The 16,326-nt window shown below is 28.9% G+C and overlaps 1 protein-coding gene across 4 annotated transcripts in view; it reads right to left on the reverse strand.

Moving 5' to 3' along the window:
* Positions 1-16,326, reverse strand: part of LOC107455064 (apoptosis-stimulating of p53 protein 1) — a 453,339-nt gene that overhangs the window by 251,679 nt on the left and 185,334 nt on the right. For all 4 annotated transcript variants that reach the window (XM_043039313.2, XM_043039312.2, XM_043039311.2 and 1 more), the window contains one exon: positions 11,872-11,927. In XM_043039313.2, the coding sequence (XP_042895247.1) occupies positions 11,872-11,927 (56 nt within the window). The remainder of the gene's footprint in view (positions 1-11,871; positions 11,928-16,326) is intronic.

A 16,326-nucleotide genomic window follows, 5' to 3' on the forward strand; every position in this document is an offset into this window, starting at 1 on the left:
CAAAAATAAATCTAAATAATTACGTCGCAACTAAATTTTTAATTTCGATAAAAATACAAAATTATTCTAAATAAATACATATTGTGTGACTAACTATTCAACATTACTTAAGTATTATTTAACCTATCGAAATAAATCTAAATAAACACGTAACACATAACAACTTACTTAACACTACTTAAATTATTCCTTAAGACAACCTAACAAAATTGATAATAATAATAGTAATATAGATAGACAAAGTGTGTGGCTAGAACTTGAAGAAGGAAATTCGATTTTTAATTCAAAATTAGTATTCACACTGTATCCTAAAAAACAAACAAATTTAACCGGAAGCTTTGCAGTCCTTCTATGCCGTCATAGCTCAGATTAGTGTAAATCAATGCATTCGTATCATTAAGAGGAAGTTATAAAAGCCTCTTATTGTACTGCCATCTGCTGATAAGAGAGAGAACCTCTGTCAAGAATAAGGTGAATACATTTGTAAATTTTTGTTAATCACTCCATAAAATTTACATAATCCATTCCCTATGTTCATAAGCACTTCCTTAGGATGGATCTGAAAAACTTCAGTCTCTAAATCTAGCAGATGAAAACTCTAGTACTTAATAATTATTTTTAATTGAAATAAAAATTGTTAAGTAATATACATAAAGCGTCGTTTACCATAACTATTTTAATGCAATATTCATATAAACGCGATGAAAAAAAAAATTATGTCCCATTAACTTGTTGACCAATTATAAAATGATATACACATATCACAAAATTCCACTATCATTTTTTCTGTCATAAGTACTTAGAAATATAGTTGCAATTATAAAGTATCTTTCGCTAAGAGCAGATCATATTTAAACAACAATTAACTTTAATAGGAAATTTTATATTGATGACTAAATAAAGTTTCGCAGTAGGGATAATATTAAAATAGAACTTAAGTATTCTTCGGAGGCAAAAAGAAGCAAACTATTCAGAGGGTGATTGATGAATTCGCTTCAGTTTATAATAATCAATCAATCAATTGCTTCGTGTCGTTTATATTAAAAGAAAGTTACGAACTTTTCTCCTGTCGGGGCAAGAGGGAATTTTAATTTGAATCTATAAATTTGATACTTTGAAACTTCACGTTATATAATACTGGGGAACAATTTACTTATTTATTTATATTTCTTTTGTTCTGTTTTCAGTTGTATGAGATTTTTTTAAACTGATCTTGGATATTTTCATGTTGCGGATTTCGAATCTGCAATCGGTTTCTTTCTCTAAGCTACATTTTTTAATGTCACTTGTGTATTTTTGTCAAAATGTACAAGTTTAAAAACGTTATATATAACAAGGGTCACATAAATGTTGCTAAAAACTTCTAGGCGAGTTAGGGCATATAATCAGGATTAAAATTGCATTGGAACATATGTCCGGAAACGTCGGCATTCGCTTCTAGGGCATTCGCTTCTTTCCTATTATAAACTGTTTCTTCGTGTGGTTCTGAACAGGTCATAACAGAGAATCGCCCCTACCCACCTACGACGACATTTCTGAGCATGGATTTTTATGCAATTTTAGTCCTGATGCTCCCATAGATGTTTGTCGCAACATTTATGCTATCCACTGTTGTATATAACGTTTTTAAACTTGTACATTTCAACAAAAGATGGGGTTTTTTTTCCAATGTCTATCTAGAGAATGACCTTTCGTCATACAGGCTTCTGAAGGGCAGATTTGTTGACCACTCTTTCAGGGGCACCATATTAGGTGGTCCAAAGTTTCTCCCACAATAAGGACAGATAGTACAGAGAATGAACGAACATCCATGCATTGTCCGGAATTCGAACCCAGAACCTTTCTGATGCAAGGCCAGTTCTCTGACTCCTACGAGGGCCAGTCGGCTACAAAAGATGGACAAAAAATGTCATTTTAAAAAGATCTGTAGATTTAGAAGCAAAACTAATTTCAGATTTCAAATCTCCGCACATGAATTAGGTAAGATCAAGTATCTTAATTTTTGCTTAATTATATGTTTAAAATTTTCTACAGCTTTAATTTTGCCAATTTAAAATGGAAACACAGCTTACAGACTGAAAAAATTAGCTAAAACTTTAATGAAATACTTTTTCATGGTTGCCTAGCTTTTTTTATAAAATAATTATTAGATAATTTACAAGGATTAAACACTACACTAGGATAAAGATAATAATATATGGTTTAGTATGGGGCTTTATCTTCATCTCGTTTTGTACAGCGACACCCATGATTGCCTCAGAATTATTTCTTGTTTCTTGACAATTAATAGATTATTACATTAAAGTTAAAAATCATTCAATCACACTATCCCGACGTCTTAAATTGTCTTAACATGTAATTGCTCTATACTTTAATCTCCGTATTTAGTTTTAGTATAGTGATAAAATTTAAATCTAATAGCTTTGTTCGGTTATCAACGCGTTCCAAAAGCTTGCTTTGTTGTTAATATAAAAATTCTTTAATTATTTTTCGTCAAAAAGATTATTCAACAATATGAAAAAAATTTATTGGGTTTCCGGTAAACCGTTATCATATGAACAGAAACATTACTAAATGAACCCTATGAATATCGTTTATTTTGATTTTAATTACCAGAATTATGGTTTTTTTTTTTATCAGAAATATTATTACTATGCAGTAAAGTAATTTTACCAGATTTTGTTTTCTCTGTGAATAAACAGTATATTAAGAAGGAAGGAAGGAAGGGTAAATAAATATCATTGGCAACTATTGATAATTAAGGAATAAATAAATGTTTTAATCACATCACATGACTTTTTTTAACCAATGAGATTACTCTAAAAAGTACGTTCTATTATATATCGCTAATCTTCTTACAACACACAGAAATTAAAAATTTCCAATCTTATTCGAAGTATTAAGTTGCGAAATCGCATTATGGTTAATATTTTCAAGAAAAAACATATTGCAACTACACTGTAAAAATTTCGGATCAAATTACGGTAAAAAAAAAGCTGGTGCCCTGAGTTCAACATTCGTTAAACCCATTGTAGCTTAAAATCCATTTTTACCGTAAACTTTTATACCGTAATTTTTACAGTAATATTTAATTACAGTGATTCGGTGATTTTATAGTCCTATTAAAATTACGGTATAGCAGATTTTTAGTGTTCCATAAAATATTACGATAAAAAAGGATTTTGAAAAAAGCCCTGGCACCCTGAGTGTTACTATTTTTTACCGTAATTTGATCTGTAATTTTCCACACTGTACCTCCATTTCTAAAATGAAATTACAACAAAAAGTGTAAGTAATAAACTAAATAGTTTCTTCTTCATAAACAAAATATTAACTTTAAACTCATATTGTAAATAACACGCATTTTGCAATACAACTAATGGCTTCGAAACATTCTTAAAATTCAGTTTTTTTACCGTAATTTGATCCGTAATTTTTTACATTGTACCACCATTTCTGAAATAAAGTTACAACAAAAGTGTAAGTAATGAACTAAATAGTTTCTTCTGCATAAACAAAATATTAACTTTAAACTCATATTGTAAATAAAACGCATTTTGCAATACAACTAATGGCATCGAAACATTGTTAAAATTCAGATGCGTTACTCAGAAACTTGGACAACACTGAATAAACATCTACATGTATACATAAAAGGAAACCTAAGAGCGGCTGAGTTCCGCCTGCGAACGGCATTATTTGTTCAGGCATAGCAGCCTGATCCTGAACAGTGCCCAAACACATGCAAATTTCGAGATAAGAGGTGCGAAGGTATTAAACTTCAAGCTTTTCCAGATGGTTAAATGCAAATTCTTAATACCAAAATTAATTAAGTCTGTGGATGCAATAAGTAGAATTTAAGTTCCGAGCAAACATGAGTTACAGTTCCGAGTATTTTACTTAGCACATATTTTTCAGATTAAGCTTAATTTGTATTTAAGTTGATTTAAATTAATCTATTGCTTCACATTATGTGCTTAATATATTAAAGAAAAATAGTTTTCTTCGAGTAATTTAAGAAACGCAGTTGTGATGCCATAATAGGCATTACAAATTTTATTTTAAAATTTCTTTAATTTCTTAAACTTATTTTTTTTTAAATCATTCTTAGCCGAATTTTAATGAAATTAAATCAATTATTTAATTTTTATTACATTTTATAAAAAGCGAACATAACATATTTTATTCCTTTCTTATCGATTAATGCAACGGCTACCTTTTTTTTCAATACTAATGTAAGACTCATTAATTCACTGTCGCTACCAAATCGAAACTAAAAATGTATAACTTTTTATTTCTTACCACAAAAATGTTTCAGTTACATGGTTATACAAATTCTCGTAGTATTTTTCGATTCGACTTCGCCAAATTATTTTCAAATTTATATAGATTACGAGTGGTTGACTTTGTTTTTGTCTGGGTTATATTTCAATAAATCACCAACCATGGATCTCTTCCCATGCTCCTAATTATCTGTAGGGCAATTTCGATAATTTGGCAATTTTTTTCATTCATATAGTAATGGTTTACCAGAAATTTTAGTTTTTAAAATCATAGTTATCATTATCTCACATTTAGTAAAATATACAAAATTGAAAAGCAAATTTAACTGAATAAATGGTTTTTATCTCATGCTCTATGGCAGTGGTGCGCAAATTTTTTTCGACTGCGACCCCTTTTGCAGAGAGAAAATTTTTGGCGACCCCTAGAGATAAATGTTCACAAATATGATACATATTTTGAGCATTTCTTTCGTTTCATCGAATAAAAACATCATCATATTTGACTCATATTAATTTTAAGAAAATACTTTTTGTATAACACAAAAATCAGTAATTGCCCTTTAATGAAATGTATGTGGCTGCAAGTTTCTAACTATCTCATCGATGTTTTGATGTATGTTGCTAATTGCAATTCGCATATCATCTTCAGGGTTTAAACGCGAGCGGTATTCAGTTTTTATCGAAACTAGTTTGCTAAATCCAGTTTCACATAAATACGTTGATGCAAATTGTATTAACACTCTGATGGCATTCTTGCATAAAACGGGCTATTGTTTTTCCACGGATAGCCAGATAGAGAATACATTACGCATTACGGTCAAAGAAAGATTGGACAGCATGAAATTGCAATTAAACAGCGAGTGACGGCGCTTCACTCTTTATATGTACACTGTATAGTATGCAGCATGCAGGGATAATGCATTTCATAAAAGTTTGGCGACCCCCAAAAAACTTCTGGCGACCCCCACAGGGGTCGCGATCCCTAGTTTGCGCACCACTGCTCTATGGTATTGTGATAAAATGATAAAATTTTACAACATTAACCAAATTGTATCATATATTTTAAAACCATATATTATTCATGCAGGTATATCATAAAACCATATATTGTTCATATATTATTAAGCCATATATTGTTTATATATTATTAAGCCATATATTGTTTAATCATTACTAAGGCACTTCGGTAAAAATTACCGCTCTTTTTGATGTTCCCATAGATCCAGAAACATGGTAAATATTACCGTATTTTGAAAGTTTTGACCATATTTTTTTCTCAAACTAGAAAACTTTTTAAAAAAAGATTAAGGCGTTTTGATTTATCGAACAATAAAAAGTCTGAATTCAAACAAAAAAACTCTAATTAGTGTTTTTAAATGATCAATACATTTTAATTAAAATTTAACACACTGATAGTCGTTACTAAAGTATGTTTTCACAAAATTTGATATTCAATTATTTTCACGTGACATAAAGCTAAAGGTTACAGGCTACGTTTTTTTCTATTGCGTCAAAGTACGTGATAATAATGATGATTTATCTTCATCGGTAAATTAAAAAGGTATGCAAACAAGGGAAATATTTGCTATTAAAAGGAAAAATAATAGCGAAAGTAATAAAAAACATCTTGTATAATTACTGTGGGAAAAAAACTTTGACGATAATAAAATTTCCAAAAGTAAACGTAGTTGAAGTTTGAAGATTATTTAAAAAGTTTGTTAACGTAGAAATGTAAAGTTAAGTTGAATTGTAATACAGGTAGTGATATAGTATATTCTTCATAAAATTTGGTCAGTTAAGTTTTTTTATTAAGTGCATATTACCACGACTGGATATCATATTAAAAAACACTTTCTATAAGTTTTAAATAATATTGCTCATTTGAATTCTTGAATGATCTTAAAACCAGAAACTGTAAGATTTAAAAGCTTTTAGCCAGAAACTTTATAAATCGTTTTACAGTTCATATAATTTAAAATCATTTTAATATAATACACTTATGCCCATAAGTCATGGATAAGTAAGTGTAATACTATCTCCGGCATAAAAAGTGTTCAGAAAAGAAATAAACGTGCCTCTCTCATAAAGACCATTTATTAAACAAAATATAAAGAACAAAAAAGATGGTGCAAAATACCATTCGTAAAATATTACGATTTTTGTCCCGTGAAGCAATTATAAAATACATCTTCTTACTACATAAATACATCTATCAAAAACGTAATATTGCAAGGTTGGTATGATGGTTAGTATATTGCATGCTTCCCATGCGATAAAATCGAGGCCATACAACGCCGAGGCAAGCTGATTATCAAATTATCGAGCTGATCTTATGCAAGATTACTCCACTGAGCAAGCAGAGCTCTTTAGAGTTCTGGTACACATGTAGGCGATTGTTGACAACCAAAGACTCGTTAGACAGGCCCTACAAATGCGGGATTCAAGTCAAGTGAGAATGCTGGCCATTCTGTACGGATGATATCCTCAGAATGAAATCATTTATCTACAATGCTTGTATGGTGAGGATGGGCATTGCATACAATAACACAAATTTTGAATTCATGAAACCTCTAAGCAAACGTACTTATTGTTCTAGAAGGATTTCCTGATAAATTCGATGAGTCATATTTCCAATTTGAACATGTAGATCTGTTCTGGAGCCCATTGTAATTCCACCCCAAATGAGCAATCCTGCACAACGAAGTCGAACAACAATGAGTTCTTATGTCTAATCAACAATGAATTTTAATGTTTGAAAAATAATTCCTTAGAACAAATTGATTCTTCATTTATTATAGGTAGAGTGCGCAAAATAAAAAAACGGACAACCCTGAATAATATTTGATCTACTGGTAATGATCTAATCTGAATAGTTTTGAGGGAGTGACCTTACATATGCTAATTAATTAGTGCAGACGATATTTTAAGTTAGGAAATCAAACACAAAAGCGTACTTTCTTTGAATAAACATATCTTTTTTTTTCGAACCTTTTTTTCTCCAACACATAGGAGATAGCCGCAATCTAGGACACATGGCCCCCAAAGGACGGTCAGAAGAGTGGTTCAAAGTTTGGACCCCTTAATGTTAATTTTATTTTTTGCATAATTCGCCATATCTCGGGAACTTTTGAGCAAATTGAAACTTTTTTTCACACAATCATAAAATTTGCTTATCCAAATATAATTTCATGTAAAAAATACCTTTTAATAAATATTTATTATTTTTTTTATTATTTTATTTAATTACAGTTGAAAAAATTTGAATCGTAAGGTAAATTTTAAAGAGTTTAATGTTACATGACAAAATACAAAATTTGAGCGAAATTCTTCGAATAGTCCCTGAGAAATCTAATTTTAAAAATACTGTTTTTTTTACTTAACACTTATTATTTAGCATATTTGAGGTCCCCCCAGCTTTAAGATTGAGTCCTAGAATGTGAAGATCCAATCATTATATCAAATGTTATAAATGTTATTAATTTATTTTGCACTCTGTACACTTTTACTTCTTTTAGATTACGAATCAAAGAAAATATCGAGGCAAAAGAACAGTGTCTTTTGATTTATGCCAAACATTTTTAAGGCATATGAAAAATAATAAACAAAATATTACATTTAAATAAGAAAGAAAAATCTCGTATATATAGAACAGCTTCAATCAATTTCTTATTTCTTTTCGTAAAAATAGAATCGAAATCGAATTTTCGGAGTTTGATGTATGGTACTGCATTTGATTCAGAAAGAAGAACGTCGACTTTGTAAAACACCTAACATAAATCAGACTGAATCAAATAAATTATCAAAGATAAGAATATTTTGGACTTATTCTCTTCTTTTCATAACTCATAAATTCAGTATATATTTTGGTAAAACAAATTGAAAAGCGGTCAATGTACGCAATTCTTACATTAACACGGGGAATATATAGAAATAAAATAAATAGTGTGTTAAAATAATATATATGGTAAATAATTGTACATATTGTAAATAATAATAATATCTATTGTAAATGATAGTATATAATGTAAAATAAATAGTATGATAGCAAACATATAAATGAATATTGGGAAATTTGTTAAATAACAATTTTTTTTATTCAAACAAAACAATCAAATAGTCATAAATTTGATGGTTTTCCAACTGTTGACTGTGAGAAAAAGTTTTATTTACTGATTTCACCTAAAACGGTTAATCAACCAGAATTTTATAGCACTCAAAGGCTCACCTAATGAAGCCACTTAGTTTTTTTGCAGCTGGGTACAAATTATAGCCGGAAATGCTAATCTGATTTAAAATAACTATAATTTTAATTTTAAATAATAATTATAATTTATAACATCTGAATAAAATAATATTTTAAATTCCATGAAAATAAAAAAAAAGTGTTTGATATATAAACATATGACGTGTTTAAAAGCATTTTATGCAATTAATACATAAAATTAGCTCTAAATTTAAGCTGTATTTCTTTCTATGATATTTTATTTGAAAATTAAAGGTCAGATTTCATTTTCTTATAAATCTTATACAAATTTTGACGAATTGAATTTTCTCAAGACTGGTAAAATTTATAAAAACTAAGAATTTTTAAATGTCCGTGAAAAAAATATGAAAATCGCAATTATAAGGATAGTATATTTACACATATAAATTACAAAGTTTTTTTTAATAACTGCATTTGAAAATTATTTTCTCAAGTAATATTCAGCATTTACATAATTATGTCATAATAATTAATACATAGATTATGCGTAGTAGACCACTCAAACGAAAAAAATTTAATTTTTTAAAAGTACAATTTATGAAGAAACTAAAGTACATTTTGTTTCATCCAATGCTAAAATGAAATCGAAAAAACTTATCTGGCTAACCTGAACAACAAATAATTTAATAGCAACAAATCACATGTTATTCTGAAATTAATTAATCCACATAAAACTTTTTCCGCATGAGCAAGTTTGTTTAGTACTTCTTAAAACAGTATTAAACTTCTTAACTTATTTAAAAACATTTCTTCGCGTTTTTATGTTGAAAAAAAAACAGAAAAAGGAATTTAAAATATTTAGTTCTTAAAAGCTAGTTAATAGTCTAACTAAAATGCTTTTAACGCCAAAGAAAAAAAAAACTTCCACATCAGCAAAATAAAAAGAGACGATAATTCTCCATTCTTTAGAATTAAAAACAAAATTATAACAATCAACGATTATTTTTTAATTTTTAACATACCCAAAGTTATTTAATGCCTTAATTGAATCCCTTTGGAATAAACATCGAAAAGTAATTAGTGGTTTTTAGCTTTTTTTCTTCTTGTTTTTACAGAAAGCTTCTTTGATAACGAACTAAAAAGATATCGACTATTTATTCACTTACGTGCTGTTGTATTGAGATAATAACTATTGATTCTTATTATTTTTTTTACATTTAAAGAGCAATTGTTGCACATCGCTTTTAAACACTAATGAACATTTTTATTCGTTTATATATAAATAAAAATGTCTTTCTTATGGAGCGTTGAACTTGATAATTTAATTCAAATTAAAATTTTTAGTTTAGCTATTATCTAGCTGATATTGTTGTAATTTTCCAAAAATAGCTTTTCCATTTATTGTAGAATTAGATTACGTTTTATTTTAAAATGTTTCTATATCTTCTGGTGGACAAAAGTTTGAACAAACATAAAATTTTTTAGAAAAAAAAATTATGTAGTTACTTATTTTAGTGTGGTTAAAAGAACGGTTCTTATGATATCGTTCAAAGTAATTTTGCCCAAAATTTTGTTTTGTTTTCTTCTCACAGCTAGTCTATTTCCAAGAAGCAGTTAACTGCATTTGGAAGAAAAATTGTAAAAAAAAATATTAATCAACGCAATTATTTATGGTTTTTTACTTGCATAACTTATTGTTTAGTTTAAAAACAAAGTTTTTCGAGAGACGCTAATTTATTGCATAATTCAGTTGAACAGTAGCAAAAATGACCAAATTTCTAAAATTGGAAATTGTGCACATTCCTTTCACCACTATTATGTTTACGTACAAAGAACAGTTAAGATAAGCTAATAAGACAGTTAAGATAAATAATGTAGTTACTTATTTTAGTGTGGTTAAAAGAACGGTTCTTATGATACCGTTCAAAGTAATTTTGCGCAAAATCACTATAGTAATGAATTTATTTACTTAACAAAATTGACCATTTAACGGAGAATTGTTAAACCACACAAACTATTATTGCGCCTTGGACATTACTTAACAGCAGTGAAAAGAAAACGAAGAAATTGCACATTTATGAAGGTTGCAAGAATAATTTTTATAGCTTATTTCCGTTTCGTTAAAAATGTTCAATAATTGCGAAAATTAAGCATTTTTTAACGTTTATAATTAATTTAAACAGTTAAAACACATAAGTAAAATAATGGAAACTTATCTTAACTGTCCTTTGTACGTATACATAATAGTGGTGAAAGGAAAGCGCACAATTTCCAATTTTAGAAATTTGGTCATTTTTGCTACTGTTCAACTGAATTATGCAATAAATTAGCGTCTCTAAAAAAACTTTGTTTTTAAACTAAACAATAAGTTATGCAAGTAAAAAACCATAAATAATTGCGTTGATTAATATTTTTTTTTACAATTTTTTTTCCAAATGCAGTTAACTGCTTCTTGGATATAGACTAGCTGTGAGAAGAAAACAAAACATTCAACGTTAATAAAACGTGCAGGGATTCATTTTCCAAAATGGATAAATTTCCTTCATTGTCATTGAGTTCAATAAATGAGTGCAATCAAAATTATTGTGTCTTGGACATTAAAATAACGGCACTGAAAAAGTATAAAAAAATTTCACTTTTATCAAACTTTCGACGATTCATTTGATTGAGTACGGGCGAAAGTTTAAAAATATACTATTCGAGACATTATTAAACAATATTGTTAAACAATATTAAAGTAAAACATTTTCAATTTGGAAATATTTATGTATCGTATGTAATAATTATGCAATAATATTTAATACTTGCGTTTGTGAAACCTTTTTCTATAAATAATTTTAAAGTATTTTGCACGTGATGGATTACAATCAATTAGAATTGCAATTACGAAACTACCATTAGAATTAACGTTAGTATCATTTTCATATTTGTTTTTTTATCAATACATAGGATTAGTATTGCACTGTAAAAAAATTCCGGCATAAAATATTGGCACTTTAGGTGAATAATCCTTAAAATTCATTTTTCCGTAAAATCCATTTTCACCATAAAATATTATATTGTAATTTCCACAGTAATTTTCCTTTATTAGAGTGATTCAGTAATTTTATGGTAATTATTACTGTAAATATAACAATATATCAATTTTTTTGTTCCATATGATCATGTTCCGGTACAAATGAATTTTACAGTAAAAAGAACCGGCAGCTAGAGAGCCAGTATTTTTTTTATCGTAATTTGATCTAAAAATTTTTGTAGTTTACTAAAATTTAACAGTGTTCGGAAACAAAATCAACGCTTTAATAATACCCAGAACAATTCAGTTTAGGAGAAGGATAGCATTAAAGAATTATGTAAATATAGTTATAATTCCAAAGCACTTACCTTTCTCTGCCAACTCCTATAATCTTTCATTGTTGTAGGGGAATGCTGACGAGGTCCTGAAAATAATATAACAATTATCATCAAAAATGTTTAAGTTTAGATGCTTTAAAATGTATTTCTGAAATATAGTCTTAATAAATCTTACAAATTAAGCTGGAAAAATCATTAACAAAAAAAAATTCACTATTGATTTTTATATTATTGTCATTCTCGCTTCGCTTGCCAACCCCAATGATTGCTTCAATATAATTTTTAGTTCCTCGGCGATAAACAGATTGTTACATCCAAAAGGTCAAATTGTATGGTCCCGAAATGTTTCAATGTATTAACACAGATTCGGTTTCGCATATTCTATTGGGCTAAAATTTCAACTTAATACTTCAGATCGATTATCATTGATACTTTATTTACAATTTTTCCAAAATCATAATTAAAAATTTCTGTACTAGTTGTAATATGGGACATACTTTATTCATTAGCAACTTTCCTAAGTTTTAACTTTATTGAATTTAAATTAATTAATATGCCAAATCACATGAAAGCCTTATGTTAATAGTGGAGCAAATTGTTACATTTAATTTTGAAATGAGACTTTTAATGAAAGATTTTTTCCTATTGTTCTAATTTTTAATGCCAGCAAATCTAATCTGAATGTGCACTAAACCGATAGAGATTTTCAAACATTTCTTAATTTGAATATAGTGCAAATTTGTTACAATTTTGATACCGCGTAAAGTAAAATCAAATTTTCTTGAAAATACACCTTTCTAAAGTTGAAAACACGTTACTGAGGTTCAGTTGCAACGGAAGTGTGGTTTACTTTAACCTCTTATTTAAGTTGCTACAAATTTGAATGATTTTATGAGTAATTTTCTGAGAATAAAATTTCAAAATAAGATAAAAGTAACTTGCGTGAACGAGAAACTCAAGCTAATCACATTTTTTTACATACATAAACGGATATGAAAGAGGATTCAAATAAGATCTGATGCACGAGTCACCAAGTCCTCCGTGTCCATAACAAACCATACCTCTGGTGGTACTTATCCAGGAATGTCCGTGTCTTCTGGATAGGTTCAAAATTACAAGGCTAAGTAGTTGAACATCAGTAGTCGTAAACCCGAAATTGGGTTGGCTGTTCAACGACGGTTATAAAATAAAATTATAAAATGAAAAATTCAAGAATTTTTATTAACTTTTTTCTAGAACAGCTGTTAATGTGTATTATCTTCTAATGTTTGGACCTTCAACGTTACGCTTTATACTGCTTTTATTATTTAATTATCAATAAAAATTATCTTTTAATTCACAAGCAGACAAATAAAATAGTAAAATTGCGACTAACAAGGCGTGAATAATCTATTTTATATCATATGCAATTTATGTCGATCCTTAGGTATTCTACCAGAAAATAGAAAGCACGATCATAGCATAAAAAATACATAATAACATGTAAAGTAGGCATACAGAAACATCTCACGGATGAATTTATCTCTACTTAAGAAATGTGACGAAAAAAATGAAGAATGAACTTTTTTTTGTCGCCACATCAAATGTTCATCGCCAATTTTTTTTCTTTTTCATTCTCAATGTCTTCTACATAGTGGCAGTGGAGTACGAGGTTAGAAGATAAGTGGATTAATGTTGAGAAACTGAGCTTAATGGACAGACTAAAGTAGCAAAATGTCGAACCAAACAACGTCGTTAGGCTGTTTTATGTTCTTCAGATATTTTTTTCGCCAACCTTTTCAATGAGAATTACGTGAAGTACTGCATTCTTACCGAAGACTTGCCATAAAAAGGGTAAAAAAAAAGATTGTCCTCATTTACAGTGGTTTGAGTGTGGTGTGGTTAATAAACCTTCTTACAGAAATTTTAGTTTCTTGAGGATAAAACATGCTAGAATTGTCTATTACATAGGCTTGAAGAAGTTCATGACTTTGTCGCGTTTTTTGTCTTCACAGTTACTTGTTGGTGGTATATTGAATAAATAATTGAGTAATACCTCAATGAATTAAGTTCTACAAATCAGCATGGAAGATCTGTGTCTACAGAAAAATAAAAATTTATCCTTGTACTTATATATGCTGTTCTAGATTTTTATAGAAAATAAAAAAGTATAAGTTCACTGCGAAAAATAATGTGGCTGAAAAAACCAATAATAGTAAAATTTACTGTATTTATGGGATTATGGTAATACCAAAAAACACGATAATTTTTATCGACACGCTTTGATGATGACTTTTGGTAAAATTAATAATAAAATAGAAAACCACCCACAATTCGCCACAATGCAAGGGGACTCTAACCAATGATCTGTCTACCTATTTTACGTCAGCACTGTGTTCGGTGCGAGCCGAGAGCTGCATTCGTTCCAGCCAGCCAAACCTGGGTCATCTAATCTTTCACTTTTTACTACCATACTTGGCCCTAGAGCCCTGTTAAAGATTTTTCTACATCTATTTTTTGACCTGGGGTGCCAGTCATTTACGTCAATCACTCTAATTCTGATTTGGCAGAATCCAGCCATCGTTTATATGGCCTATCTATTTTCTGACTACAAACTAGAAGTCATTAATATTATTATTTTAGGGTAGACTATGTTTGAGGGTGCCCCTTAATTCTCGCAAAGTTGTGATCGCGGTTGATCGCCAAGCTGGACGATATTGAAACCCAATCGTGATTCTGATTGGTTCAGATTTTAGCATTATTTTTAAATGTTCAACGGTATATGTAATTTCAGAAGTCCGTTAGTTCTACGTTGGATACTGGCTGGTAAGGTTACTTTTGAATCTGGTCAATAAGATCGAAGGTATGTGGGCAGTCATAAAAAGGGATTTAAGAAAAAAATGTAACCGCTTGTTCTGTATTACAGACGCCATTTTCGATTCGTACTTCGTCGAATTTATGTGACGATGGAGGTACACAGATTCTATTCGTGATAAATTTAGACAGTATCTAACTGTTATTAGATAATTCTGTGCACCTAAATCTGAGAATATTCAAGTTTAATGAAGAAATGAGTTGTTTTTTTTTCCTCTTCTTTCTGCGCCTACCATTAATTTTTGCTTCGATTCAAAATCCTTTTTATTGGGTTTATTAATTTTGCTTATATTGGGTTCATTGCAAATTTTAGCCAATGTTTTGTTGAAATTGTCCAATGTTTTATTGAAATATCATTATGTTTTTGCCGCCGTTCCTGTTACCACGGTGTTCCACGCAAACAGGAATAGCGCCAAACATAAGTCACCAATTTCGCCAAAGGGCACCCTCAAGTATATTTTTCCCTTTTTTTAAGATTTGATTAACATATAAATAGACTTCAAAGCCTTTCACCGTACATTAGTCTCAGAAAAATCTTATGTTTCTATTCTTAAAAGATTTTTGCAAGACATTATATTTGAAGTATTTCATGAATAAAAAACAAAAGATAATATAAAACGGATATTTAAAAGACCAGTGAAAATCTTTTTGAAAAATAATGAACCAGCGAAAAATTGTGATGCAAAGGAAAAAACTAGACCTCTTGGTAAAACACAAGTTTAATGATTTTCGTATCCTCTAGAAAGCCATTAAAATTGTAAGAAACACCGCGAAATCGATTTCACTCAGGATTATAATAGACTGAAAAATGATATTGTTTTATCATTAAATCTTGTAAGTAGAGATTATGCTTGTAATATCTAAATTTATTTCGAAATAACTATTTATGCGGTATTTATAAAAAAATGAAAAAGCGGGACCATTTTATAAACCATTGTTCTTTAACAAGTTTAAAAATTATTTTATAATGTAAGAAAATATTAAAATACTTTTAACGTTTATGTGTTGAAAAATAAGCGTTTCTTTTTCCATATGGTTATGTCGTCAATAATAGTTTTAGCAAATAAATTTCATGATAGTTAGTTTAATGGTTTAGGTGTTTAGTTTTCAAAATGGCGAAATATCTCATTAATTATTCAATTTTAAGAACATATTTATTGGTGCAAACAGGTTTACTCTCATCTGAGAAATAAGGGCAAGTTACAATTTTTTAGAACTCGATACAGGATGTTAATAATACATCGTTAGTAAATTTATCTTAAACAAAAGAATTTTTAAAAAAAACTTTCATAAATCTAATCACCATAAAAAAATTTAAATTCCAATGGAATGGTTAAAATTTTAAAATAGTGTTGGTACCGATTGAGAACTTGTTAAAAAGAAATGGAAAAATTTAGGATAATCAACGTTTGTTCCGTTGGGATGACATTTGTGATAAAAGCGTTAAATAAATAACGAGCCATCCCTAAAATATAAACAGTTATTTTAAACCAAAAATATGCATGGCCATTGTTAAGATTATTATCCCAAAACGGATACCAAACATTAACAATAAAGGACACGGTAACGAATCAAGCTATATTAAAGAAACAGTTCTTTTTTTAAAAGACACATTTATTTGAGTCCCGCAGA

The sequence above is a fragment of the Parasteatoda tepidariorum genome, chromosome 8, assembly GCF_043381705.1.
Source record: "Parasteatoda tepidariorum isolate YZ-2023 chromosome 8, CAS_Ptep_4.0, whole genome shotgun sequence".
Taxonomy (NCBI): Eukaryota; Metazoa; Arthropoda; class Arachnida; order Araneae; family Theridiidae; genus Parasteatoda; species Parasteatoda tepidariorum.